We start from the raw sequence: 27,429 nt of genomic DNA on the forward strand, positions 1-27,429 counted from the left end.
GTTTAGGGGGTAGGGCTATCTCAATTATAGGAAGTCAGACTTTCATTTCTCCCTTTTTTCAAAAGAAGGAAGGTTGTAGGGTAGGTTGGGCGAGCAGCTGGTACAGACACAACCTGGAAACAGTGAAGCTGTTAAGTCATGAAGCTTGCTGTGCTTTTCTCAGGGATCGTGCTGGGGCTACTGGCAGGTAAGGAAAAGGGATATAAGGCGGGAGAGCCCTTAGGAAGGAGCCTGCCCCTGTGTTGCTAACCAGTCTCCTCTGCTGAAAGCCCAAGGAACAGGAAATGACTGTCCTCGTAAGAAATCTGCCACTCTGCTGCCGTCCTTCACGGTGACACCTACAGCTACAGAAAGCACAACAAGCCCTGGAACAACCAGCCACAGAACTACCACCACAGGAACCAGCCATGGACCCACAACAGCTACTCATAATCCTGTCAGCACGACCAGCCATGGAAATGCCACAGGCACCAGCCACGGACCTACAACAGCTACTCATAATCCTGTCAGTACAACAAGCCATGGGAATGTCACAGCTCATCCAACAAGCAACAGCACTGCCACTAGCCCAGGATCCTCCAGCAGTCCCCCCCACCCAGGACCACCTCCACCTTCTCCAAGTCCTAGCCCAGGCTCCAAGGCAGCGGTAGGAGACTACACTTGGACTAATGGGTCTCAGCCCTGTGCCCGTCTCCAAGCCCAGATTCAGATTCGAGTTCTGTACCCAACCCAAGATGGAAGAGAGGTAAAGCTAAAAAAATGGAGAACATGAGGGAAAGGGATGAGACCATTTGCTATGGTTCAGAAAGAAAGAAAGAGCAGAGAGGGGGACAAATAGAGTGGATGAAAGGGACCAGAGAACTTAGATGGCACAGCTGTGTAGCCTTGTGACCCTCTCATCCTTAACTTCCACAGGCTTGGGGCATCTCTGTACTGAACCCTAACAAAACCAAGGCCCAGGGTGGCTGTGAGGGTGCCCATCCCCACTTGCTTCTCTCATTCCCCTATGGACAGCTCAGCTTTGGATTCAAGCAGGTACCTTACCCCTCACTTTCACCATCCAAGTACCCTATCCCTGTCAATCCCTTGCCATAGTCCTTACTCTGTAGACATGGATACCACTCGCCCCTGCTGCCCTGAGCCTTTCTGGTCACCTCTGCAGGAGCCACAGCAGAGCATGGTTTACCTGAATTACACAGCTGTGGAGTATAATGTATCCTTCCCGCAGGCAACGAGTGAGTAACCTCCCCTTTCTCAGAACTTGCACTAGGTGTCTGGACTCCTAAAAGGACCTAAACTGGGGGTGGGGTGGGTGGAAATGTGGATATAGAGCTGACCCTTTCTCACTGTTTTAGAGTGGACGTTCTCAGTTCAGAATTCATCCCTTCAAGAACTCCAAGCCCCACTGGGCCAGAGCTTCAGTTGCAGAAACGCAAGCATCATTCTTTCACCAGTTTTCCACCTCGACCTGCTCTTCCTGAAGCTACAAGCTGCTCATCTACCCTCAACAGGGGACTTTGGGCCAAGTAAGACCTACTCCTTCCTTACTAGAACTCTCTCAGTACACTGAATCCCCTACTGCAGGCCTATAGTCTCTCTTCTTACACCCCAAAATTTCTTCTTAGACTTGTCACAGCTATAGGGCAACTGTCCTCCCCTCTTCTACAAGACTGTCCATTCTCCCCTTTCATTTACTGCTCTGTCATCTAGGTGAGCTCCTCACCAACCTCCTACTTCCTAACATCCCCCACATCTCTTCCTTCCACCTTTATCCCAGCCACCGCCATTGTGATGCCTACTTGCCGTTTTTCTGCCAGGTTTTTCGTGTCCTAGTGACCGATCCATCTTGCTGCCTCTTATCATCGGCCTGATCGCCCTCGGCCTGCTTGCCCTGGTGCTTGTTACCTTCTGCATCTTCCGGAGACGCCCATCCACCTACCAGCCCCTCTGAGCATTTGTCCCAACACCCAGGGCACCAGGAGATGCTGTCATTTCTTACCACTCAACTGACTCAGTGACAAAGTTTTCTTCTTCCCTCTCTGACTTGAAGAATAAAAATAGAACGCAATTGGGAGAACTGAAGCGAGATGTTTATTAAATGTGAAATTCTCCCTCTCCCATTCCTAGTAGTAGAATAATAAAATGTACTCAATCTTTATCTTTGGTTTTCCTTGTCCCTTATGCCAGGAGTAAAAACTTTTAAGTTTCTTGTCACAATGCTTTCTGTGCCTTAAATGGCTGAGTCTCAAGGAGCTGGTGAGGAAGGATAAAATATCAGTGTGTGACCAAATACCCTCATGAGCTCATCCCCCAAAGCCTGGCACAGGGGTGTTGAATCCGCTTTGCCTCCCTTCTTCATCTGGGGCCCCTGGCTGTTCCAGTTTCCCCTCCCTTCCAATCCATCCCGGCAACCTTCTTCCTGACCCTTACACAGAACTACAAGTGAGGCAGGCATCAATAGCAATGAGTGTAGATGGCAAGTCACATGTGTCTTTTTGTTTCTAAAGTCTGTGCTAGTAGCTACTTAGCAACAAGAATGCCTGCCCTCCCCACCATGTCTAGGACTGGCTGAACAGCCTGATTCAACCCTTGCTGCACCTGGGATGCTATCTCGCCTGCGAAGGGTTTCATCAACAACAGGAACAGTGGGTACTACAACCTCCACATACAATTACCCTCTGAGCTCCTAGGGAACATACCTCCAGCCTGTGCCACCCAGGGAGCCAACCTTGATGTCCCCAATGGTGGTGTACTTAGTGGTGGTGGGTGGCACCCCCAGGGCAGCCTATATGTCCAGATTCTACAAAAGGGCCTGTCAGACAGCCACAGCCTGCACCACCACGGAATGCCAGTCACACCCTTCACAATAGGCCATGGTGTAACTGCTGGGAGTCAAAATGGGTCCTTCCAATTGTAGGAGCCCTTTACAGCTATAAAAAGCAGCCACTGGAACCTAGAGACCCATCCCATTAAAGGAAGCCCCACCTCAGCCTCACAGACATCCCCCTACGACCTTGCAGACTGTGACATAAGAGTCATCAAAGGTCTGCAAGACAGCATGGTGGGCCAGTCCCACCTCCACCAGGATGGCCAAGAGTTGGGTTCCAGCTCTGGGCGGCAGAGGGCATCATTCTCGTTTGGAGGTTCAAGGTGTCCTTTCTCAAGGGGAGCTGCTGGGCTCACTTAGCCTTGCTTAAACCCTTGCTCAGCACGTAGTCACAGAAGGCAGAGGAGTGGGCCTTAGCCTAGAGGTAGAGTCCTCAGGCCCTCGGGCTGGAATCCAGGGGCCTGTGGTCCATGGAGCCTCCCAGGACTGGGCTCGGCACTGAACTTGAGGACTGCTTTCCCCCAAAACTGGTCTTGCCTCCGCCACATTGTCCTCTTCTGCTTCACTGTCCCGGTTCAGCAGTTACTAGCGCACGCATTCACCACAACTTGGGTGACCCACAGGGAAAACGTGGGCCTTAACCGCAACCCCGCGCCCATGGGCGGCGACCGGGTGCAGACTGTTCTGCTCCCGCCAAAGCCTTTCCTTCTTGGACACACCGAAATAACAAGAGTTAGCTACAGCGCCCCCATCCAACGCCATTTTGGAGACTCACGCTCTTTCTCTCAACTTTGAACAATGTCAAGTCAGAAGGGAGAGGACAAGATGGCGCCGAGCAAAAGAAGCGGAGAAAAGCAGGAAGATGAATCTTGCTTCCACACTGGAAGCGTAAACAAAGGCGCAAAACAAGGAAGTGCGTGGGCGTAGAGCTTTGGCAAGCTTTAAAATTCAAACAGCAGGAAGGGTGGCTCCAACACTTGGTCCCTGGACGAGACTTATTTTACGGTACTGAAGGTGCAGTGGCGTTAAGAATAGGGGCCGGTCCAGCTTTGCCGCGGGAAGACTAGAGGCGGAGTTCCTACAGCACGCATGCGCACCGTCAGTCAACGACGGTCTGAAGAAACTGGCGGAAGCTACCTTTGCAATATGGCGTCCGAAGCTGACGGGCCGCTGAAACGGGTGCTGGTGCCGATTCTTTTACCTGAAAAATGCTACGACCAATTTTTCGTCCACTGGGATTTGCTTCATGGTGAGTTTTATTTGGCATCCAGTCAAAGTGCTGCTGAACCGCCCTCGAACCACAAGTGGGGCGTGGCTTCGGACTGAGTGACTGCGGAGACTACTGCACCCTGTGCTGAGCGGAAATTACCTATTAGAGGGGCGGAAGTGTCTCGGGATCCGTAGAAGGAGAACGCCATTTTTGGGCTAGGGGGAGTAGCCGGGTGAAAGTAATTCTCTGTGAAGTTTATGCTTTAGCGGCAACGAAAGGCCAAAAGACTGAAATTTTATAAAACAAAGTTAAAATGTGATTAAATAGTTACAACCTTTAATTGATTGCTATACCTTCAGGAGCAAGGTCAAACTTGATTACAAGCGTCCTACGAGTCCAGGGCTTCAGCGGCACCCCCAAAGGCTCCTGCCATGCTGGTGGCTTTCCTTTTAGCTTCCACATTTGTTCACGGTCTAATTTTCGAATAATTTGGCTTCCTTCCACTCTACAAAGCTACTCCACAGCAAGGCCCATCTCAGACATCAGACCCTTTTGGAAGCTTTCCCGATCGGCCCCACTGTTCCATGATCCCACTGTGTTCCATGACCCCACTGTGTTCCATGACCCCTCAGTTCATGGAACACTTTGTCTTAGCCGCATTCATGACCCGTTAAAACCTGACTCCCAGTGGGCCAAGCAAGGGGGAAGACTTCAAGGCTAGAGAAAATGTGGGAGGCCAGAGCATAGCAGTCCTGGAAGGGTCGGGCCATAGACAACGGGTTCAGGAATGAATGGTAAAAAGGAGACCTGCCCTTGGAAAAAAAAAAAAAAGACATGTAAAGTGGATCGCCTCGTTGCTCAGTGGAGGGGAATAAATGGATCAGAGTACTGTTGGTCATTGTTAGCTTTATACAGGGAAGCCATAAAGAGCCTTGGAAGAAAGACCAAGGAGTTTAGGGGTAATCTTCGAGGAGTGGAAAATTGGGTTGGAGGGAAGGAATGGTAAAAGGTGATTATGGAAAGTCACCTCATTAGAATGTAATGATCTGGAGCAGCAAGGATCAGGCTTTTTTCATCTGTCTCCAGACAATCCAAGGCTTCCTTGTGTGGGTATGTCAAAGTCTTAAGGAGCAGCGGCAGCCCACAGAGTGCTTTAAGCCTGTAGGCCTGTAGGATCTCCTGAAAACCCTAGCCTGTGTTCCAGAGGTCTCTCTGCTTATCCCTTTTTCTCTTCTCAGTCCCCTGCCTGAAGATTCTCCTCAGCAAAGGCCTGGGGCTGGGAATTGTAGCTGGGTCACTTCTGGGTATGTTTTTTAATCTTCCTTTTCTGATGTTGGGGTGGGGGGTGGAGTGCTAAAATGCCATAAACTGGATGGGTCCCTTAACCTAAAGTGGGGTTAACATGCTTCCCAATAGCTGTTGTGTTGTGCTCCCAAGGGATACCAGCTCCTCAACCATGCCCTTCTTGTCCTTTTACCAGTAAAACTGCCCCAGGTGCTTAAAATCCTTGGAGCCAAAAGTGCTGAAGGGTTGAGCCTTCAGTCAGTAATGCTGGAACTGGTGGCATTGACTGGGACCATGGTCTACAGCATCGTCAACAAATTCCCCTTCAGGTGAGGGGTTTGCCTTCTATCCCCAAGAGTAAATATCCGCAGCTCTAGTGGGGTTAGGGTGAGAGAGGTAAAAAGAGCAGGAAAAGTGTAAGCCCTTTTGGAAATGTACTCATTACCTGTGGAGGTGATGACAGGAGGCGAGCATCCCACAAATGCCCAGGGTCTAGAATGAGTCAATCAGAGAATTGCGGGGGGGCGGTGCGGGTGCTGGGGGGGCAGGAGGTAGGAACTCCTAGGACTGTGGAGGACAGGGAGTAATCAGAGAATTGTGTCCCCAAATGGATGAGCTATGGAGGCTTTTCCTGCCTCTTTCCAGGCCTGCCTTTCTTCCTCCCAACTCTTAACTCTGCAGCTCTTGGGGTGAAGCCCTATTCCTGATGCTCCAGACAGTCACCATCTGCTTCCTGGTTCTACACTACAGAGGACAAACTGTGAGAGGTGCTGGGGATTTACCCAAGAGGGGGTCTGCGGTTCTTGAGAGCCCTGCTGGCTGGGAACTTGGGCCTAGGGAAGCCAGAGGACTCCAGAGATTGATGAGGACTCTGTCTTTATGATCCCAAGGTGTGGCTTTCCTAGCCGGTTATGCCCTGGTCCTGCTGGTGCTGCTTTCACCACTGACCCCCATGGCCGTAATTACCCTGCTCCAGGCCTCCAATGTGCCTTCTGTGGTGGCGGGGAAGGTGGGTACTGGGAGCAAGAAAAAAAATGTTGGGAGTGGGGACTGGGTGAGGGGCATGGTGGGAGCTGTGTGGGAGTGTTAAACTAAGGGTCTTAACTCGTGTTTTAGCTGCTCCAGGCAGTCACCAACTACCGCAATGGGCACACAGGCCAGCTCTCAGCCATCACAGTGTTTTTGCTCTTTGGGGGCTCATTGGCCCGAATCTTCACCTCCATTCAGGTGAGTTCACCTTCTGCCCTGTAGGGGTCACTAAAACCTCATATTACCTCTCCTACCAGAAGACAAAGCTGCCTGGTCTCTGGAACCTTTTTTGGGTTTTACTTAAAAGTGACCCTAGCTCTGTTTCTTACCCCTAGGAAACTGGAGATCCCCTCATGGCTGGAACCTTTGTGGTCTCTTCCCTCTGTAACGGCCTCATTGCTGCCCAGCTTCTCTTCTACTGGAATGCAAAGGCTCCCCACAAGAAAAAGGAGTAGTACGGTTGAGCAGGCTACTGGAGTCCATTCCATGTTTTTATTCATCCACCTAACCTCAGGGTCCTTCTGAGCCAGTCTGCTGGTGTGACTTATTCTCTTCTCCTGAGCAGCTGCAGCTTCTTGACCTTGGGTTTGTGTTTAGTGGAAAGGCATTGTTGGTAGGTCAGATCTTTAGAAAGGAGTAAGATAGAGATTTTCAGGCTGACATTGGATATCGTGTGCTGTCCTGTGTATGCACTATTTACTCATTTGGCTGAGATTCTCCCTTTAGCGATTTCCAGCTACTTACCTATTCTGGGCAAAAGCCTTGCCCTGCCCTCCCATCTCCTCACTTCCTCTTTTGCATAAAAGGACAGAGGCTGGACAATGGAAGGGACTAGGAGCTTAAGTCTGCCTCCTTTCCCTCAGCCTGGCTGGCACTGTCTCCTGGACCCCAGAGCTGGATGGGGGGCAGAGGAAGGGGGATGGGGAATGACTCAGACAGGGCCCCAGGCTGGGGTGAGGAAGTTCCTGCTCTGGCAGGTCCAGGCGGAAGGGAGTGGAGACAGTGCTGGTTCCTGCTGCGGTGAGGGGGGAACAGAGACGGGGCAATAAAGACCCAGAGACATGGCTTAATTGTACAAAACCTTGTTCATCCTACAAAAAAATACATAAAAATATATTGTGTTGTTCCTCCTGGCTTTTGTTGCGGGGGGAGGACTACAGGCTTCCTTTGAACTGTGGTCCAACAGTGCAAAAGAAGGGTTTGCAGTTTGGGAGTAGGGGGTGGTTCTGAGTGAAAAAGGTGGTTGGATTCTTTCTTGGGAGGTCTAGATTGTTAGAGGTGGGCTAGGGGCATGGGAGGCCCTGAGAGGGGAGGGTTGTAAGGAGTGGGCGGGCCTGAGGATAGGTAGGGGTTATAGGAGGGGAGCAACTCCCCCTGGAGCCTAGGGTTACTCTGATGGAGGGAACACGCTGAGGCCTCTGGTTTACAGTGGGAAGAGCTGCAAAGAGAAACACTGGGGTTAGAGGGCACTTCCCTAGGTTGGAGGTGCCAGGCAGGGTCCCCAAGTGCATGTGATGGCAAGGTTGACCAGTTCTGGGCAGACAAGTAGAACCTACCATTCCCTGGATATTTGGGCTCCACCTGGTACTGCAAGTACAGAGCCAGACTCATGGCTGGCTTAGAGAGCAGGGCAGCCTTGTTGGGACAGGCTCACCAGGGAACTTGCGTGCTGTGTGCCTGTATTCCTCTTTTGGGGCTGCCGGCCAGAAAGGGGCAGAGTTGGGCTTAGCCTCCTTGCCCTGGGGGCTGAGAGAGGAAGCTGGGTCATACCAGGGCCAGAAGTGGGGGAAACAGGAAATCCAGGTAACTGGAACATGGTCAACACCCACGGGGCTGTTGTCTGCCCCTGCAGGGTAACCACTGCTGGGCTGAGACAGGAAAGCCCCCTAGGAAAAGCCCCGGCCACTAGAGCCATCCCAAAGATGTTAGCGCAGGGGGGTGTGCTCCCCAAACCTTAAGGATAGGCCCCCAAACCCCCAGGGAGTGGCCTCGGCTTTGGTGGCTTCAGAGCCCCCCAACAGCCAGTCCCTCTGGTATCTTCCCCACCCAGACTCCTGGAGTGTTTCCGTACTCACCCAGATCCCCAGCCACTCACCTGTAACCTCCAGGAAGGTAGGATGTTGAGTAGTTAGGGGGCTGGTACCCAAAGCCTCTGTTCCCGTGGGTGGTTGTGTACCCAGGCCCCCAGACTGGCCTGTTGCCAGGCACACCGCTGCTTCCCTGGTCAAAGTGGGGCAGCCCAGCGCTCGCATTCTTGGTCTTACGCCGTGGCCGGTACTTGTAGTCGGGGTAGTCGCGCAGGTGCCGGGCTCGCAGCCGCTTGGCCTCCTCCACGAAGGGCCGCTTCTCATCCTCGCCCAGCAGCTTCCACTGCGCTCCCAGGCGCTTGGAGATCTCCGAGTTGTGCATCTTAGGGTTTTGCTGCGCCATCTGGCGGCGCTGAGCAGAGCTCCACACCATGAACGCGTTCATGGGTCGTTTCACCCTCTCCAAGGGAAGCCCCCCGGAAGCCTCGGGGCTCCCAGCGTTCTGCTTCTGGGAGCTGGAGGACGAGGAGGCAGGGGCTGTGGGAGCTGGAGGTTCCAGGCTCCAGGCCTGGTTTTGTGAGGGGCTGGGTAGCTCCATGGAGGGAAGCCTTAACAGGGCACCCACACGCCCTCTCCTCCAAAGCGAAAAGTTGCTCCGCAAACCCAGTACCCTGAAAGTGGAAGTGTCTTCCTGGTCTGGAGTTGTTTCACAGAAACTCGTGTCCTTAAAAAGTATATATTGTCCCTAAGTTCAGAGTCCTTATTCTGGAATCCCTGCTCCCTACCAGTTTGCACACTTGAGATTAGAGTGCAAAATCTGTCCGGTAACCAGTACACGGCAGGTTGCTCTCTTCTTTCCTTGTTGTAGTACAATGCCACACCCAGTCCCGCTTCTCCTACCTGTGGCTTCGGTGGAGGCCGTAAACTTTCCACTCAAGTCTCTAGAGTATTTTGGCTATGGGGCAGCACAGCCCACACACCACACCACTCACTTGCCCTCAGCTTCGGTGGCTGGTGAGTGAGCCAGGAACAGCTTTTAAGGACTGACTCCTCCCCACACACTCCCAGCAGACCACGCCTCCTTAAGAGCGCCAACATCCCCTCCTTAGGCAGACCCAGGTATTCTGTTCCCAGCCCCCAAAACCCCTCAGGGCACCACGCCCCCATCCCCACCCTAGACCCAGAAGTCAGGCCTTCCAACCCTAGCAGCTCTGCACATCGTCCCCTCCCTTCTTAAGCTTTGACAATTTAAAGTCAATTTTTTGCACAATGGGTTCAAGCACCGGGATCAAAACACCTCAAGGTTAGAATAGTGTGTTAGGAAGAATTTGGGAATACCCCACACCCATCCTAAACCCTTTTCTTGTGCCCAGTGCCCCTCAAAACCCAACCTGCCCCTGGGACAAGAAAGGGGTGGTTGAGGGAGGCAAGCCATTTTTGTTGTATGAGTCACCCCAGCAGGTGCTTGGGTGGTGATTCAACACCACTCTGAGAAAATTTAAACCCTCCCAATTCCCCCCAAACAAAGGTTTCCCCACTCCACCATTTTATCTACAAATTTCAGAGTCAGAGTCCAGAGGCTGGGAGCCAGGAACCCCAGGACAGTTCACCTAGGGCTGAGAGATCAGTGACATGGATGCTGAAGAAAAAGCCTGGATCCAGAGCAAAGAAGCAGTAGGAATCATGGCTGGACATCTAGGTCCCAGAGGCTTTCAAGAGGCAACACTGCTCCCCACTCTGCCCAGGGCCCAGCCCAAGCCCCAGGCCCCAGGCCTGATTAAGCAGCTGGCCTTGGTTCTCAGTTCTTAGCAGGGACAACTCCAGCTTGGAGCAGCCCTACCCTAGCCAGCTGTGAGTCAGGGTATAGGAGTGGCCCAGCTCCCTCTACCAGCAAACCTGGCAGGGGAGTAGGGGGTGGGGGAAGCAACAAGACACTGGTCCTGGACCAGGAAGGTACCTGGGCCTGGGGAACTTAAGATTGTTCAGAATTCCCAAAGTAGATCATCCCTGGGACACTAGAGGAGCTGAGTGCGAAGAGACAGAAAACAAGGACAAGTCGATCTTAGGAAAACACCAAACTGTGCACAAGTAAGACACAGGAACCAGACAGCCATTTGGATTTTTTTAATTCTCTTTTTAAATACTGTACAGTGAAAAATAAATACGCCTTCTCATCCACCAGATAAGGTTGGTCCCCCTTTCCCTGGGGGACCTAGTCACCCCCCTTCATACATACCCCTGGTTCTACTCCAAAACCTTCCCCATGCCTCCCACCCACTTATACCCTTACTATCCCCGTCTTCCACAGTGATGAGGCCCCAGAAATTGGGGGTACAGGATGGGAGGAGGGATAGCAGGGGAGCCCCCTGAACTGTCAAATCTGGGTGGGTCAAGGAGCACCCCTCACCAACAGGTGGAGAATGGGGGTGTTCAGAGAGAGATTGGGGCATTAGAGGATAAAGGCACATCCAGTCTGATGGGGAAGGAGAGGCTCCCCTCACCCTGGGGGTAGGGTGGACAAGAGGGAGGTGGGTATGACCCTGTTACACACCCCTCCACTAGCTCCTGGAGACTGGGGGGGGGACCCAAGCTTCTGTGCCACCCCCCTCCCCCCTAGATAAGAGCAGCTCCAGCGCAGGTCAGTCAGGCCTGTGAGGGCCATGGTGTTGGGCAGCAAGCGAGATGGAGAAGAGAGGGATGCGAGCTGGAGGTTTTATGAAACCCCGTTCACCAAACTACCCAACTCTAGCGGGGCGGAGAGCTCCCCATTCTCTGAGGGGCCCTTAGGAAGCTTGCTGACAGAGTCACCCTGAGGGGAAAGTGGGAAAGAAAATGGAAAGGAAGGAAAGAAGTGGTCAGTAGAAATTCATGTAATGACATTCCCTACATTCAAGTGTTGATCCAGGGATTGATCCCTCATCTGGCTCTCTAGTCACTCTCACTGGGATATAAAAAATATGAACCATACATTATCTCTCTCTATTCTATTTAAGCTCTCCACTATTCTAAATGTATTCTAAACGCTATCAGACATAGCCTTCTCTACAATTCACCAAGAGATTTCTTTGGGAATAGTCTTGTGCTCCCTGCTCCAAAATAACAAAAATGTGGGGAGAAGTAAATTGTATCTTTCCTGCCTACCTTCTGTCCTGAAAGAGAGTCCTCTGAGGGTTTAGTGCGTTCCAGGGGTGGCCGCTGGCGGCTCTGAGACTCTGCTCGGGAGATATAGTCAGCCACAGTCACTGGGGAAGGCAGAGAACCAAGAGTTTCAGAAGGAGCCAGGAATCCAGCCCCTACATGCTCAATGAGTCCCGACCCCTGGTTTTCATAGAGAGGCAGGGATCCCATTCTCTCAGCTCTGGGGAAGGATGCTGGAACCCAGTGTTGGCTGACCTGGCTGGCGGTCTCCACTGACAGAGCCATCAGTACGGTTACCACGGTTACGGCGACGGCGGCTCCTATTACGACGCTGAGGTCTTGACTCATCTTCTGTGGGGCAAGGAAAAATTAGAGTCATACATCTAATCTCCCACTCCTTAGTTCTTTCCCAGCTCTAGTTTTTTAACGGCCTTACCTAGGCCATTCTCTGTCATGCTAGGCCCATCAGATTCAAGGCCTCCATCCATGATAGTCCTGTCTTCATCAGTTCGGCGGCGGCGGGAGCGGCGGCGCCTGGCACTTGCTGGGGGGGGTTCCCCAGGCTCAGAATCAATTGGAGGCTCTGGTTCAGATGTGTCCAGCAGGCTGTAGGGATTGCTGTCTGGATCCTTCAGCACTGGTGAAAATAGGAACTGGAAGTCAGGTCTCCACCAACTTTTCATTTGGCCTACAACTGTGAACCCAGTTCTCTGGTACTGGTACCTGAGCTAATAGATGAAGAGGTGTATCTCGAGGTAGGCCTGGGGGCAGGTGGGGGTCCCCTACCCCGGCCCCCAATTGGCCGCCGCCGACTTTCTTCCCGAGTTGGGGGATCCCGGTCTCCTGGCCCAGCACGAATAGGCTCTTCCCTCTTCTCAGACTCAGTCTCAGAAGCCGTAGATGGGTCTGAGCTGGGGCCTGAAGAACACCATGGAGTTCCATCAGGCCAGCACCCCCACTCTAGGACCCATCACTGCCCCCAAACTGGAAGACTTCTCTCTTACTCACAAGTCCCCAGCCAATCATCATCTCTATCACCCTTTCCTCAAGCTTCCATGCACACTATTGCCTATCCTCACAATACCCCCGTCCAACTGTTCATCTCCCTTTCCCATAGCTGTCTCACCATAGGCAGGACCACCTGTCCTCCGGCCTCGGCCCCGGCCCCCGTAGCTGCCCCCATAGGTTCTCGTGGTATGCAGGGAGGAGGAGGAGCTCTCATCAGTGGTATATCCAGCCTTGTCACTGCCACCACTACCCCGCCCACTCCCAGGAGGGCGAAAGCCCAGCCCAATCTGTCGAAGCTGTTCATCAATTTGCAGCCTCTCCAAGCGAAGTTGTTCCACCTCCTGTTTGGGTAAAAGATGGAGGAAGATATGGAAGGAGTAATAAGTAAAAGATCAATGAACAGTCTCCTGTCATGCTTCTCTGCCCCAACCATCCCTACATTTCTAAACTCTCAGGAATATGAGAATGGAGACAATGGTTAAACCAAGAAAATTCTGGGATCCAACCCCACAGCCCCATATTCCTACCCAGTGGTTTCTATTCTACTCAGAGACAAACTGGGCACCATAGCTCCTAACTTTATCCACCAACAGTCTCAGTCCCCTTACAAGACCCAGATCTTTCCTCTCTCAGGTTTCTAGCTTGGGTACCTGCAGATAGGAGAGGTGATATTCCAGCAGAGCCTGAGCATTGCTGATATTCTCTCGGGTGCCAACAAATATGAATGGAACCATTCCCTGAAGAGAGGAAAGGGTGGAAAGATTAGGAGAGTCAAATGGAAGTAGTAATTCTACCCTGTCTCCAGAGGAAGCCCAACCAATGGGATCTTTCTGGCTCTACATGCAAGGGGAAACTAAAGTTCCCATGCTCCTCCCCCTAGAAATCCCAGCCTTTGGAGAATGGCTTCATGAACAATCCCATCTACTTCTGGACACCAGTCTCTAAGTGGAGCTGCCATACCTCCTCTCTGGGGTTCTTCTTGTCATTATCACCTTCTACTCGAACCCTCACCACACCAGATTTATCCACAATCTCCTGGATCACTTTCCCATTCTTTCCAATCACTTTGCCTGAATGCGTAAAGGAGAAATTAGACCTTTTGTTTTTAAAGGAGAGAAAGAAGAGTCAAAAACAGTTAAGATAAACAGTATTCAGCTTCTGTATATGTATTCTACTTAATTATTCTCCTGCTTTAGGTTCCTGTTGGGTTTTCACAAGACAAAATATTACAATCCCTAGAAATCTGTTCTTCCATTTTTGTCACTCCTACTACAGACTGTTCTGTCTTTGTGAAACTAAAGCCCATGAGGCAGATGCCAAGCACAGAATCACTTTAGAGAATCTCACTTCTAGTCCCCAACTGCATTCTCTTTTATAGATACACACACCCCCAACTCACCAACCAGGTTCCTGGGCACTTGCACAGAGTCCTCAGAAAATTCAAGGTAACTTCGGGCCTGTCGGCAGGCCTCAGGAGTCTAATAGGAATGAGGAGTTGTTACTAAAAGAGAGAATTTGGATCTCAAACAATGATCTTTCTGTCACTTTTTGTCTTTGGGAAAATTACTGCCACTAAAGTCAGGGAGGGAGAGCAACATAACTTAGGTTTTCCTTTCTACTTCCCCCTCTTTTCTCTGTATCCCCTAAGATACTTAGGTAACAGATATCTTGTGCTGACCTCTCCATAGATGCGGAAAGTACAGGTCTCTTCACCCAACTCAATGGCAGTCACCCCAGGCACTTTTCGGGCCTGCTGGATGTTGGCACCATGAGTCCCAATTGCCAGTCCCATCAGGTCCTCTCGCACTGTGAACTCCTCTTGGAATGCTGCTGCCAACTGCTTACTGGTCTGAAAGGAAAAGGCACTGTAGGAATCATGGTGGTGGGATCTCAGAACAACTGTCCCAGGTACCTAACACTATGTGTAACTTCAATAAGAAAAAAATATGTGAATGCAAGCCAGAACCACCCTCGAGTCTGCTGACCACTAGGACCTATGTGGAAAATTCAGGAACTTTAAATTCCACTCCTACCTTCTAAATACCACTGGCTTGGGGGGAAGGAGAGAAAATGAGGATAGAATTTGGGCTGGGAGCCACCAAAGTTCAGAATTTGGCTCTAACATTATCTGGTTGTGTGATCCTAAATAAAGCATACTCTCTGTGCCTCCATTCTGTCATCTGCGAAATAATTACACCTGACGTACCTCATTTCAACTATCAAGAAAATTAAATAAAACTGATGAGAAAAGACTTCAGACATGGTAATGCAAATATAAGGAATTAGTACCTTAACCAAACTACTAACTACCAAAATAAAACCTAAAAACTTGAGTAGAAAGCAACAGATTAAGAAATGCATAAAAGGAGCCTATGGAGCACCATTCTACTTTATTTCTTAACCAGTCTTTGTGGGGTTCCCTGGGTACAAAGGCAGGAAGACAGGAAAGGTTCTAGAAAAGTGATTCCTAGGTAGAAAGCACCAAATAGGAAAGATATCCAAAAGTGGACATTTCCAGATCACAATCCATGGCTTCCTACTTCCAAGAATTATAGCAAGAATTTATAGTAGGCAAGAAAAGAAGGCTAGAAAAAGAAACTAAGTTGGGTGTTCAAAATAACTTGAGTTATGGCCCTGACCAAAGTGGCTCAGTTGGTTGGCCATCATCCAGCAAAGCAAAAGATCACTGGTTCAATTCTCAGTCAGGGCACATGCCTGGATTGGAGGTTCAGTCCCCAGTTGGAGCAACTGATCGGTCTCTCCCTCTCTTTTTGCCTCCCTTCCCATCTAAAAATAAGTAAAAATTTGAAAGAAATAATAACTGAGTTACAAAGGGAGGGGAGAGGATTTAATTGGATTTACACATATCTTCCGGAGAAATGTGCCAAGGGTTTTATCTCTTAAACTGCCTGATGGGTACAAGAGTGCATGTTGCGTTTTCTTTTTAATCCTTTAAACGCCCCCCCAACAAATTACAGTTGTAATTTACTATAATTTGTCCTCAATTAATCCTCAGCCAAGGATATGTTTCCAATGATTTTAGATAGAAAGGAAGAAAAAGAGACAGAAAAACATTGATGTGAGAGAGAAACAGAGATCAGCTGTCTCCTGTACATGCCCCAACTAGGGATCACACCCACAACTTAAGTATGTGCGCTGACCGGGAACAGAACCAGTAACCTGCTGGCATATGGGACAATGCTCCAACCAACTGAGTCAACTGACCAACACTAAACATTCAATATTTTAAAAATAATTTTTAAGCCCTGACCAGGTAGCTCAGTTGTTTGGAGAGCTGTCTTGATAACCCAAGGTTGCAGGTTCAATCCCCAATTAGGGCACATATAAGAATCAACCAATAAATCAATAAATAAGTGGAACAACAAATCGATGTCTCCCTCTCTCTCAAATCAGCAAATAAAAATAATTTAAAAAAACAAAAATAGCCCTGGCTGGTCTGGCTCAGTGGATTGAGCACTGGCCTGTGAATCAAAGGGTTTCGCCAGTTCGATTCCTAGTCTAGGACAAATGCCTGGGTTCCAGGCCAGGCCCCCAATAAGGGGCACACAAGCGGCAACTAAACACTGGGGCGTCTCTCCCTCTCTTTCTCTCTCCCTCTCCCTCTCAAAAAAACAAAATAAAAAAACAAACAAAAGAAAAACACATCCCTATTCTTAAGACCTTGTACCCACCTATGGTTAACTTAGCTATCTGGTGCACTTTACCGCACAGATCAATACAGCCAAGTTCTAGAAGAATTGAATATTCTACCTTTTGTCACCAGGAAACCTGTTCATTGGGAAATGTAGCAGATATAGTTTGTATCATCTGGAGGTAAGGGTGAATTTTTAACTGCCAATGCCCTGAGTAGCATCCCTAGAGAAGTGAAAGATTACCATGATCCAGAATTTGCATGGATTCAGAGAAAAGCTTCCCAAAAAGATCAATTCACTTGATAAATGGAAATGCACGTTCAAACACAAACATATACCCTACTTGTTTAGGATGGTATAATGCCTAAGAAAAGGAAATCTAAACATCCTAAGATGTCAGAACTTAAACCTCATAGAAATACAGGGGTGAGCAAAAGTAGGTTTATAGTTATAATACAAATAATACAGTAACAAATAAAACAAGAATAAACTGCTTTGTGTACTCATAACTGTAAACCTACTTTTGCCCATGACTGTATTCTAATCTAACTACCTCATTGTCACAAATAAAGATGATAAAAGCTTAGTAAAATCAAATGATTTGCCAAGCCTTAGCTGGTGTGGCTCAGGGAGTTTAGCACCAGCCTGTGAACCAAGGGGTTGCCAGTTTGATCCCCAGTCAGGGCACATGCCTGGGTTGCAAGCCAGGTCTCCAGTTGGGGGAAGGCAAGAGGCAACTTATGGATGTTTCTCTCTCCCTCTCTTTCTCCCTCCCTTCCCCTCTGAGAAATAAATAAAATCTTTAAAAAGAAAAGATTTGCCATTACTTGCCAGATCAATTATTTAATAAAGCAAGACTTAGGATTCCAAGTCCAGTGGTCTTTCCAGTACAAATGGTTCTCAAGAGAGATAATTTGAGGGATGCCAGTGGAAGAAAGAGCCACACCCACTTCTGACTGGTATTTTTGGGATTTTTTTTAGTCCTCACTCAAGGACTTTTTTTCATTTCTTTTAGAGAAAAACGAAAGAGAGAGAGAGAAATGGATGCGAGAGAGAAGCATTGATTGGCTGACTCCACATATGTGCCTGAACCAGATATCAAATGTGCCCAGACCCAGAGAAGGGATCAAACCTTCAACCTAGGTATGTGACCTGACCAGAAACCGAACCTGCACTTTTTGGTGAATGGGACAACACTCCAACCAACTGAGCCATACTAGCCAGGGCTGACTGATGTTTTATATGTACTGTGCTTTCAAATAAATTTCATTTTTTCAGAGCACATGGCTCAAAAAATGTTTGAAAACAAATGTACCATAACATAAGGGAGTTCTGCCATCTGTAGAAGTATGGGATAAAATAGCAGACCCAAGCCCTGGCTGGCGCAGCTCAGTGGATTGAGTGTGGGCTGCAAACCAAAGCATTGCAGGTTCGATTCCCAGTCAGGGCACATGCCTGGGTTGCAGGCCATGGCTCCCAGCAACTGAACACTGATGTTTTTCCCTCTCTCTCTTTCTCCCTCCCTTTCCTCTCTAAAAATAAATAAATAAAATCTTAAAAAAAAATAGCAGACCCAGGTATAATGGCCCACAAAGGCCCTGATCTTTTTTGTTTTGTAAACATAAGAGCACAAATGGAAGAGACAAGAAAGGAGAGGGACTATAATACTAATATATTCAGCAGTAAAAAGTAAAGCCAAAATTTACCTCTAGGTGTTTTGTAGCTTCTTCATTTCGAGACATGAGTAGCAGTTTGGTGCGTAGGCTTCGAAAATGCATATCACCCAGCAGGGATGCCCGCTTCACAGGGGCTTCTGTGGTTGACTGGGAAGAAACCAATGGAAGTCATTAAAATTGACTTTGAATACATAGCCCAGAAGAGACAGCAACTGGAAATCAGAATGCCTGAGTCTCTGGAAAAGGCTGGGAGTTAAGAAATAAAGGTAGTGCCCTGGGTGGTATAGCTCAGCAGACTGAGTGCCCACCTGTGAACCAAAGGGTTGCTGGTTTGATTCCCAGTCAGGGCACATGCCTGGCCCCTGTGGGCCAGATTCCCAGTAGAAGGCACATGAGAGACAACCATATGTTAATGTTTCTCTCCCTCTCTCCCTCCCTTCCCCTCTCTGAAGAAGGAAGGAAAGGAAGGAAAGGAAGGAAGGAAGGAAGGAAGGAAAGGAAGGAAAGGAAGGAAAGGGGAAAATCACTATAAGCCTTACAAGGGCCCTACCACTTGGATGCCTAAGGGAAGTAATTTTAGGCAGCAGACACAGGTAAGAACTCTAACAGGCCTTTTTAGAGAGTCCAAATATACAAGGGAGGATCCCAGCCCAGACTGCAACATAATGACCAGGTTAAAAAAAAAATTAAGCTCAGACATGAAGAAGACTAAGGAAAGGTAGCTGGGCCCACAGGGGTCAGGAGCAATAAAGTCCTCCCTGACAAATAAATATAACCACATTTTAGCTTTTCCTTTTCTAAAAGGAGTTAAAAAGAGAAAAGGAAAAATTGCTGAAAACGCTTACATGAATAAACTCACCAGGATGAAGAGCTCACTATTTGTGATGTTGAGAAAGATGCAGTTCGCTCCCAATGCTTTCTTGAACTCTTTATGGACATTTTCATTGGAACATCTGTAGTGAAAGAGAAAAGTGTTCAGGGGTGAAAGTGTATAGTGACGTCAAAGCTCCAGCAGAGAGCAGGGCAGAAAAATAAGAAAAGAGAAAGGACTGCAGTAAAAGAACAGAGGTGAAGATGAGAACTGGAAACAAGAAGGGCTGCAGAGAGCCAAGGAAACAATATGCAAGACTGAAACTGGGAGTGGGGTCTGAGGGAAATAAGGGCAGAGAAGAGGGCCCACTGTAAAGAGTGCCCACTATGCCCAACATCCCTAACACTCACGCTTCTCTCAGATCCTCAGGAACAGCCATGGTAACCTTGAAGAAGCTGCCTTTGGTTGCAAGGGGATTGGGATTAACTGGCCGAAGCCGTTCCAGGGTGACAATCTCATTGTACGTAGCATCACACGCAGCATATTCAATGACATAGAACTGGCAAAAGGAAAGAAAGGAGAAGTTGTGTATGACCTGAGTGTCTATCTCCTACCTTTCTATGGCTATATTTGTTTCAGCAGTTCTCCAAAGCCCTTCACAATCACTCACATCTCCCTTCATCATCCGCACCCGGGCCAACCACCAGCCACAAGGTTCTTGCTCATTGGCTCGAGAATAAACCTGAAAGGAAGATGAAAATTAAAGAGATATTGGGTCCATCCAAAAAACATCAAGAATAGGATAAACATTAACATACTTTGGAGGTATCCTTACACAAAGATAAAGAAAACAAAGACAGAGGAAGAAACTGCTAATTAAATAAAGAGGGCACTAGAGTTTAGATGCTCGCATCGTAAATGGAAGAAAGGTAAATAATCCCCTGAAACTGGGAAGCTCCCTGAGAGTTTGGTTGATCACAAAGAGATGGACAGAGAACTGCTGCATTTGGATGTAGTAGCTTAGCTTGAGGAGGAAGGAGAGTGAACCAACCAGTGAGGAGCCTAGGATACCGGCATGTGGGTATGGACAGCAGATGCATTGAGGAAAGTGAAATTTAGAAAGGGTAGACTTCATAGCCCTTACCTCCACCTCATCTCCTTCTGTGATCTCCTTATTATAATCAGCTGGAGGTGGTAGCCGCACATCCCCAAAAGGAATTTGTCTCTCACTCTGCCAGCTGCAAATGAAACAGTGTTATGAAAGCTATTCAGGCTAACATGGCTGCCCATTTCTTTGAAAAGGGATTATTGCCTGAAATTGCTGGGCAATGTCCACCTTCCCTGGTGATTAAAGGCAAAATCCCAGGCCCTGCTCCACAATGGCATCTTCCATATCTTGCTATAATCTAAATACTGGGTCAAATGTGTCCCTACTCTCACTAAATTTTAGCCCTATACTCTCCTGGGATCCAAAATTGCCCACTCAAACCTTTGGCTCTCCCCCATCTATTACATACCTCATGGGACTCAGCCACCCCCTCTTCTCCACCCTCCTTCTAGGACCTAGTATACTGATTCTCTATTCCCAAGGTCTTACTTGTTTTCAAAGAAGATGGTGACAGAGTCCTCATGGACATCCTTCACAAAGCCCTAGAATAAATTTTAGAAGAAAGTAGAATAACAATTTACCAACACCTCAGCCATTAAGGGAACAGAAACATTCAGAGGCTCTTAAAATAGTTTTAGATGGGGACATAAACAATCTAAAGACAGGGCCAGAAAAAAGCTGTACTAGAGAAAGAATATGAATATTGAGGTAGAGACAAGGAATGATAATAGCATGGAAAGAGATGTGGCAAAATGCAGAAATAAGATGCAACAAAATAGAAGGGGGAAAATCACTTGCATCAAAACAGCCTGGAAACTGGTGGTCTACTATGGCTCCCACAGGGGCCTTCCTATCTGTCTGCCTCCTGTTGTGCTGAGCAGCTTGCCAGAACTCAATTAAAATACCAACAACATTCAGCAAGGCTAAGAATATCCCATGAGACAGCGTGAGGCCATCCTGGAACACCTAGAGGACATCAGGATCTGCCAAGAGAGAAAAGGGTCTAGCTCCCCAATACAGCAAAAGACAGGAGCAAACATGGTGCCTTGATGCCCGAGTCCTAAGAGAGTACACAGAACATTGGAAGAGTTCAAAACAATAAACAATTTACAGAAGGAAAAATTCAGGCTTAAGAGATGTGAGATTTCTGAATTCTAACTGTAACACTACTATGCATTTGAAAAGGATAATAAAATTTGTAGAAGACCCCAACCTTGAGATCTCAACAAAGGAAAGAACAGGGATGAGTGAATAGTTTGTTTACCTCCTATTTTCTATGTCCTTATGTAGAAGCCAGAGCTAAGTGTTCAACCCTATGCTCCCATTTTTCCTACGTTCTCTCCCTATTTTTGCATACTCAAAATTAAGGATTGCTAATATTGATAAAGTCCAATTTATCAATTTGTTCTTTTAAAATAGCTTTTTGTTTCACATGTAAGAAAGCTTTGCCTAATCCAAGGCCACAAAGGTTTACTCGTACATCTTCTAGAAGTTTTATAATTTTTATTTTACATTTAGGTCTATGATCCATTTTGCATTAAATTTTGTATTTAAAATGCAAAATAATAACAAAGCTCATTTTTTACCTACGGATATCCAGTTGTCTGAATATCATCTGTTTAAGATTATCCTTTCTTGACTAAATTACCTTTCACTCTACCAAAAATCAGAAAATGCAATTAATATATATTAACAGAAAGCAGATCAGTGGTTGGTGGAGGACTTGTGGGAGTGATAAAAATATTCATTATTTTGATTATGGTAATGGTTTATTTTATACACACACACATGCTAAAACCTAACAAATTGTACCCTGAATACATGCACTTCACTGTATACCTATTATACCTCAATAAGGCAGTTCTAAGAATTAGAGGGTTCAAAAGGCTAATACATAGGGACTATTCCTGAGTTATGCAGTGAGGTTCAAAAGCTTAGGTGAGAAAACACAAAAATGCACACTGTGTCGCTCCCACCTCGTGGAATTGATCACTACTATAAGCACTACTATATTGCTGTTTCCTTATGGTGGGAAAATCTAAACCTAAATTTCACTCTTGATACAGGCCATCTTTCTCTTCTTTCAGGTTAAATCTTATTGTTATGGAACCTTACTATTACCCAAGGCATTAGTTCTCCTGGCACTGTCTGGCCCCTTCCTTATCCATGCTTCAACTTTCTTTGCCATTCAATTCCCTAGAAATGTTTTTTTCTACTCTTCATTCAGCTCCATCAATACCCACTCCTACTATTCTCTACCCAAGTCTTCTGAGCCACTTTTACTCCTCACTATTTGCCTGAGTCACTCGTCCCTTTTCAGTTCTTAGCTCCTTTAATTTCCTCCTTCCTCCCCCTATAACCGCTAATATATCCCTTCCCCCTTCTTCTGCCCCTTTATAAGGGTCTATCTGGATTTCTAGAAACATTTCAACCAGCCTCTTCAGCTGACTTTATCCAAAATACTTATCTCCAAGCTTTAGAAATACTTATCAAAGAAGTTAGCTATTCTCAAAATACTTATTTTTTTAAAAGGTTTTATTTCATGGTTGCCTCTTGCACGCCCCACACTGGGGACCTGGCCCGAAACCCAGGCATGTGGGGAATTGAACCTGTGAAGCTTTGGTCCACAGGCCAGTGCTCAATCCACTGAGCCACACCAACCAGGGCTATTTTCAAAATATTTTAGGAATGAAATAAAAAGAGTAGAAGAGACAGATATCACTTACCTCCCTCTTTTGTGAAGAGATGGCCATTCCTAGATACACCTATTCATAAAGGATATGCCTAAAGCTCCAATCTAATTCTCCTCCAACATTTCAGGATTGGCTGCAGGTGGAGGTAGCAGTGACACCCTGGTTTTTCTAGCTGCCATGATCCCCAAAGCAAAAATGCTGAACTCAGAATGGAGTTTTCCCTCTCATTACTCAGCAACTCAACCAAATGCCACTTACTCTTACACTTCCAGGGTCTTTTTCCTTCAAATATTCCCCAAGTTTTATCAATTTGTTATTCCATTCCAGTCTCTGCTTTTTAATTCCATCCCCTTCACCCTAGTTTTTTCCTCCAAAGATACTAGTCGTACACAGTGAGGTCCTGGTTCTGCTTAGTGAATGTTCAGTGAAAGGATAAGCAGGTAAGAGTAATAAGTGTTGGCAAGTGAACCTCTAGAAAACCAACTAGATCCAAAGGATGCCTCAATTAAGTGACCATGGCATATCCTTTCTTTGGTTTATAAGGCCTAGAACCACAAAGAGAAAGAAAGAGCCCTAGGTACCTGATGTTTCAGTTTCCTCAAATTCTAGAATATATGAAATTGGTCTTGCCTTCAACCTATCTTCTAGTCCTGGGCTCTCAAAGGAGAGGGAGTTCTAGGGGAAAAACAAGAAGTGTCTGGGTAAAACACATGTGTAGCCCTGGCTGGTGTGACTCAGTGGACTGAGTGCCAGCCCATGAACCGAAAAGTCACCAGTTCGATTCGAAGTCAGGACAAATGCATGCCTAGGTTGTGGGCCAGGTCCCCAAGTAGGGGTGTGCGAGAGGCAACCACCCACCCATTGATGTTTCTCTCCCTCTTTTTCCCTCCCTTCCACTCTCTCTAAAAGTAAATAAATAAAATCATTTAAAAAACCAACCAACCACATGTAAAAGCTGAAAAAATAATAGGAATTAGGATTACCAGGCAAGGTCTGGAAAGTTGGATGACTATGCCCTGGAAGGTGAACTATTTCATTTGGGAGAATACAACTGAAATAAAATACATTAAATTCTGACAGAAAACAGAGTTGGTACAAAATAACTTAGACCTCAAACCTGACATTTGCAGTTCATGGAAGATCAAAAAAAGACCCAATTCTGACAGGGAAGAAAGGGGCCTTTCCAAATTTACAGTTCTAGAAGCAATGTAAACACTCCTTGACCCACACATTAAAGTGTGCTGAGTCATGAATACTAAATCAGTAGCAAGGTCATAAAGGGTGAGTATATGCCACTGAAATTAAAGAAAAATTAGTCTGAATTTAGGGATTTTTTTTGTTGTTTTAAACTAAGGCATGAGGCAGAAAATACTAAAGTGACCAGAACAAAAAAATCCATGTTACCTGGCTTTTGGCTGAACTCCAAACTCTACTCTCTGATTGAAGATATCCTATCCCCAATTCACTCAAGTCTATCATTGCCATAGCCCCCAGGAGAAAAGAGAAAGGTTCAGAAAGAGAATTTCTGCTGGATACATATGTGTGAAGGGAAACATCCCCATTCCCAGTTGTCTCACACAGTTAATTTGAACTGGATACCAATCTTTTCCAGCTGTGCTGGACTCCCATGCTTCCTAGAACAAAAGCAAACATTATATCTTGATCTCAGACTCAATTTAAGAGTCTAAGAATCTGGGGATGGGCAGGACCTTGATGAAGGACAAGATACTGGGGAAAATGAGGCTAAAATGTTATGAGCAAGGATATTTCAACAAAACTAATGCAATTTGTGGGGGGGGGGGATTAAGACAAATGTACTCTATCAGAATCAGAAAGGAATTAGAGACTTTGCCAAAGAAAACAAATGCTATGGAGGCAGGCTAGAAGAAAAAGCCCCATGAGTCAGAAAGTATGCAAAAAAATGACAAGAGATTAGCTAAGAGCTTCCTTCACACATTGGATAAGGTGGTTTCTGGAGATTACATGGCAATATAGAAATATCAGGATAAAAAGTTAGAGACTTAAACTGAGAAAATAAATTAGGATAAATAGATATGGGTAACCACAGGCACTGAATATAAAGAAATCTAGTGAGGGAAGTAAAACATACATAGGCACTTGGAGCGGGTAAACAAAATGAATACAATGAACTTAACAATTAAAGCTGGGGTAGAAACCTTCCACTCCAAGGGCAAACAGGAGACCCCTTCCAGAGTAAGGTATGACTTCACAGGGAAGGAGTTGGAGAAACTCATTTCGAAGGGCATAAAGGTAGAGAGGTCTATTATGGGAGAAAGGCTTGAGGGGAAGTGAAGGAAAGGTGGCTCTTTTCACAAGTGAAGTTAGAAGATATCTCTGCTCTTGATCCTCAGGGTAAAATTAAAGAAGACAACAGGAATCAAAGTCTGTGCATAATTCCAAGCATAAAGTCCAAAGAGTTTCAAAATAACAACAGTCACAAAAAGAAAAAATCCTGAAAGACAAGAGGGGTCTCTCTGGCTTAACTTAAACACAGAAAAAAATGTCTGAGAAAATGGATTCAAGACAGATGAAGGTGGTTTTAAAACCACCAAACAGGAGTTTTAAAAAACCAAATTCCTGGCAAGGGGGGAGCTGAAGTAAACAAGGATCTTTTAAAGACAGTCCCCTTCTCCTTAAAAAAAAAAAAAAAAAAAAAAAGGCTATTAACAGATTCCCAAATTGGGAGAGTTGGCCATACATCTTCCAGAAGAGAATCCTTGAGAAGATAAACAGAGGGAATCCTCCCCTTTAGAGATCCTGAATATGAAGCTTACATTTCTCACGATGAAAAAAACTGTATGAATGATGTAAATGTATCTGAGGACAAAATGAAATAGATAGTTAATAAGAATCCATGTTTAGGGTAGAATGGCAGACCAGCTAGCTTTAGGATGAAGGACTGGGGTGACAGACTTGTGAAAAGATGCCATCTTACAGACAGAAGGCAACAGGACTGGTACAATCCAAAGTTCCTGAGGTCAAAGATACCAAATGCCACAGATTTTGAAAATGTCTCTTTGGGTGGGGAACAGAATTATAAGATGAAAGTGGGGTGCCTTCCAGTCAGTAGGTAGAGGCCTCAAGTAAGATCAAAGGATCCAATGTGGAACGGCTTTCCCAAGGGGGTAACAGAGGAAGAATAAAGAGAATTTTCCATGTGCTTGGACTGTGGGGGAAATGTGGTTAAGGTCTAAGGTGTCTTCTGCTAGGAAACAGGAAAAGTCTACGACAGGGGGTAAATGGGGTCTCTTGGGGGGCGGTGGTACTGATGCAAGCATAATAATGCCCTGATGTTCATTCTGTCTGAGATAGGGGTAAAAGCAGGTGTAATAGAAGGGCCAAAAATAAGAGGAACGGGGTTAAGTTCCAAAGATCTCCGGAGGAGGGCTGCGGGTGGGAGCGTGGGTCTAAGGGTCTAAGATTCTAAGGGTCAGGACTTAGCTCCAGAAACTCGATCCCGCCCCAGTCTTGCTTGCTCTGGCCTGAGGGGGCTCACGACTGGTGCCCGGGGTCGGCGCGCCGTCTCACCTTGTAGAAGGCCCCGTTGGAGCCGCGCACCTCGACGGGCAGTCCTGGTTCCACATCCCCCCCAGAAGCCAGGCCGCCCATGGCGCCGCCGCCGCTTCCGACTCCTCCGGAGACGGCTGCAGCAGCGGTCTGAGAGCGGGCCGGGCCAGGTCCCCGGCGTCTCCCGGGAGGAGGAGCCGGAGGGGGAGCCGCGGGGGGCGGGAGCCGGGCCGGCCCCACGGCGGCCCTGCCACAGCCAACTAGCAGGGGGCCGGGGCCGGGCCGCTCCCGGTCCGCCGCTACCGCCTTGGTCTCCGCCACCGTGAGGGAGACGGCCGCCGCCGCCGCTGCCTTCGTCACCTCAGCTTCCGCCCGCCGCCTCCCCTGCTGCTGCCTTAGTCTCAGGACCCGCTGCTGCTGCCGCTGCCGCTCCACGGCTTCCACCTCCCCCTTCCGCCGCTGTCTAGTGCGCAGGCGCGCGGGGCCCTAAGGTCCAAGACGCAGGCGTCAAGGCTGGCGGCTCAGCTCGCGCTCACCAGCGCAGCGCAGCTTCTACACTCCTTTCCGCTCTCTCACGCCCCCTCTTGGTCATTTACTTGCGCTTGCGCAGAATGAGATTGGCGCTCTCTCTTGGCCACCCCAGCACTCGACCGCCCCCGCATCTCTTTCTTTCCCCGCCCCACAACACGGGGAGCTAACCAATCATGGGGAGGGAGGGGTCGCGCTCACTTAGTCGGATTGGATTTCTGCTCCTCTGACCAGACGGTACTCACTTCACTGTGAGCTCCGCTAGGCTAGGACACAGTAGGGATGGGCATGCGCCTGAGTGATTGCTTGGTCACTTTCCTCACCTTTGTCTTTCTTGGTGCGCACGCTCCAAAGCATTAAAAAAAAAAAAAAAAAGTCGAAAAGCAAGAAAAGAAAAAAGAAAAAAAAAATGACCCAAATGACCCATGCGCATGCCCTGAGCTTTAGTGTCTATGCACAAATACATAGGGACTCTTTAAGAGTATCAGTAAGTCTGTGCAATAGGAAATTTGAGCGATGTTCCTGTCTTGAGAAGATTCTGATCATGCATATAATGAAAGGTTAAAGAACAATTTCAAGACAGTACCGAAAAGCAAATGCCACTTAGCACAAGATGTGATCATTTAAATGCTGAGGAACTTCAAAATAGAAAAATACATTGTTATGGAATAAAGATAGTAGAGGAATTCCTGAATTAAAATAAGAAATTTAGGTAGAAGTGAATTAAATAGCACAGAAATTAGAATCATGCTGTGTATTTAATCACTTACCAAATATTTAGTAAGCCCTCTCTGTGTTCCAATCACTGTGCTAAGTACTAGGGATACAAAGATAAGGTGTGGTCCCTGAACTCAAGGAACTTATATTGGGGGAGTGGAAAATAAATAAGCTTTAACAGATAAATTAACA

The 27,429-nt window shown here is 47.4% G+C and overlaps 4 protein-coding genes across 5 annotated transcripts; 2 read left to right on the plus strand and 2 right to left on the minus strand.

Annotated features, from left to right (window-relative positions):
* The first annotated feature begins 39 nt into the window (after positions 1–39).
* Positions 40–2,158, plus strand: CD68 (CD68 molecule). Its single transcript, XM_045824036.1, has 6 exons — positions 40–187; positions 270–745; positions 916–1,035; positions 1,163–1,235; positions 1,356–1,526; positions 1,818–2,158. Exons 1-6 carry the CDS (start codon positions 139–141, stop codon positions 1,949–1,951), a joined length of 1,023 nt encoding a protein of 340 aa, XP_045679992.1. The 5' UTR covers positions 40–138; the 3' UTR covers positions 1,952–2,158.
* A 141-nt stretch (positions 2,159–2,299) lies between these two features.
* On the plus strand, positions 2,300–7,476 carry MPDU1 (mannose-P-dolichol utilization defect 1). Its single transcript, XM_045824037.1, has 7 exons — positions 2,300–4,076; positions 5,276–5,341; positions 5,518–5,650; positions 6,003–6,088; positions 6,212–6,330; positions 6,438–6,548; positions 6,686–7,476. Exons 1-7 carry the CDS (start codon positions 3,917–3,919, stop codon positions 6,803–6,805), a joined length of 795 nt encoding a protein of 264 aa, XP_045679993.1. The 5' UTR covers positions 2,300–3,916; the 3' UTR covers positions 6,806–7,476.
* A 134-nt stretch (positions 7,477–7,610) lies between these two features.
* SOX15 (SRY-box transcription factor 15) lies at positions 7,611–9,378 on the minus strand. Of its 2 annotated transcripts, XR_006783971.1 has the most exons (3): positions 8,446–9,378; positions 7,907–8,096; positions 7,658–7,788 (listed from the first exon to the last, which is right to left on the minus strand). XR_006783971.1 is itself a non-coding variant. In XM_045824038.1 (2 exons), the coding sequence occupies exons 1-2, from the start codon at positions 8,973–8,975 to the stop codon at positions 7,623–7,625; spliced, it is 696 nt and encodes a 231-aa protein (XP_045679994.1). In that variant the 5' UTR covers positions 8,976–9,378; the 3' UTR covers positions 7,611–7,622. The 2 variants fall into 2 exon arrangements, 1 of the variants encoding a protein (XP_045679994.1); XM_045824038.1 differs by lacking the exon at positions 7,907–8,096 and having other exon boundaries at positions 7,611–7,788.
* Positions 9,379–10,486: 1,108 nt separating this feature from the next.
* Positions 10,487–26,471, minus strand: FXR2 (FMR1 autosomal homolog 2). Its single transcript, XM_045824548.1, has 17 exons — positions 26,014–26,471; positions 20,261–20,313; positions 19,808–19,901; positions 19,334–19,405; positions 19,074–19,222; positions 18,712–18,805; positions 17,883–17,999; positions 14,202–14,372; positions 13,923–14,001; positions 13,484–13,593; positions 13,174–13,260; positions 12,642–12,864; positions 12,239–12,433; positions 11,952–12,152; positions 11,771–11,866; positions 11,519–11,619; positions 10,487–11,186 (listed from the first exon to the last, which is right to left on the minus strand). The coding sequence occupies exons 1-17, from the start codon at positions 26,092–26,094 to the stop codon at positions 11,091–11,093; spliced, it is 2,019 nt and encodes a 672-aa protein (XP_045680504.1). The 5' UTR covers positions 26,095–26,471; the 3' UTR covers positions 10,487–11,090.
* Positions 26,472–27,429: the final 958 nt, after the last annotated feature.

The sequence above is a fragment of the Phyllostomus hastatus genome, unplaced genomic scaffold (genome assembly GCF_019186645.2).
Source record: "Phyllostomus hastatus isolate PE091 unplaced genomic scaffold, TTU_PhHast_1.1 phas_scaffold_55, whole genome shotgun sequence".
NCBI classification, from domain to species: Eukaryota; Metazoa; Chordata; class Mammalia; order Chiroptera; family Phyllostomidae; genus Phyllostomus; species Phyllostomus hastatus.

Bases quoted from the DNA above. Each gene is read 5' to 3' on its own strand.
- CD68 (XM_045824036.1), top strand. From the start codon at position 139: ATGAAGCTTGCTGTGCTTTTCTCAGGGATCGTGCTGGGGCTACTGGCA. The intron at 746-915 runs GTAAAGCTAAAA...TAACTTCCACAG, and splicing joins CAACCCAAGATGGAAGAGAG to GCTTGGGGCATCTCTGTACT. The intron at 1,036-1,162 runs GTACCTTACCCC...TCACCTCTGCAG, and splicing joins TCAGCTTTGGATTCAAGCAG to GAGCCACAGCAGAGCATGGT.
- MPDU1 (XM_045824037.1), top strand. From the start codon at position 3,917: ATGCGCACCGTCAGTCAACGACGGTCTGAAGAAACTGGCGGAAGCTAC. The intron at 6,089-6,211 runs GTGCTGGGGATT...TATGATCCCAAG, and splicing joins CAGAGGACAAACTGTGAGAG to GTGTGGCTTTCCTAGCCGGT. The intron at 6,331-6,437 runs GTGGGTACTGGG...CTCGTGTTTTAG, and splicing joins CTTCTGTGGTGGCGGGGAAG to CTGCTCCAGGCAGTCACCAA.
- SOX15 (XM_045824038.1), bottom strand. From the start codon at position 8,975: ATGGAGCTACCCAGCCCCTCACAAAACCAGGCCTGGAGCCTGGAACCT. The intron at 7,789-8,445 runs GTGAGTGGCTGG...TTCTCTTTGCAG, and splicing joins TACCTTCCTGGAGGTTACAG to CTCTTCCCACTGTAAACCAG.
- FXR2 (XM_045824548.1), bottom strand. From the start codon at position 26,094: ATGGGCGGCCTGGCTTCTGGGGGGGATGTGGAACCAGGACTGCCCGTC. The intron at 14,002-14,201 runs GTCAGCACAAGA...CATTCCTATTAG, and splicing joins CTTTCCGCATCTATGGAGAG to ACTCCTGAGGCCTGCCGACA. The intron at 11,620-11,770 runs GTCAGCCAACAC...TGCCTTCCCCAG, and splicing joins CAGTGGAGACCGCCAGCCAG to TGACTGTGGCTGACTATATC.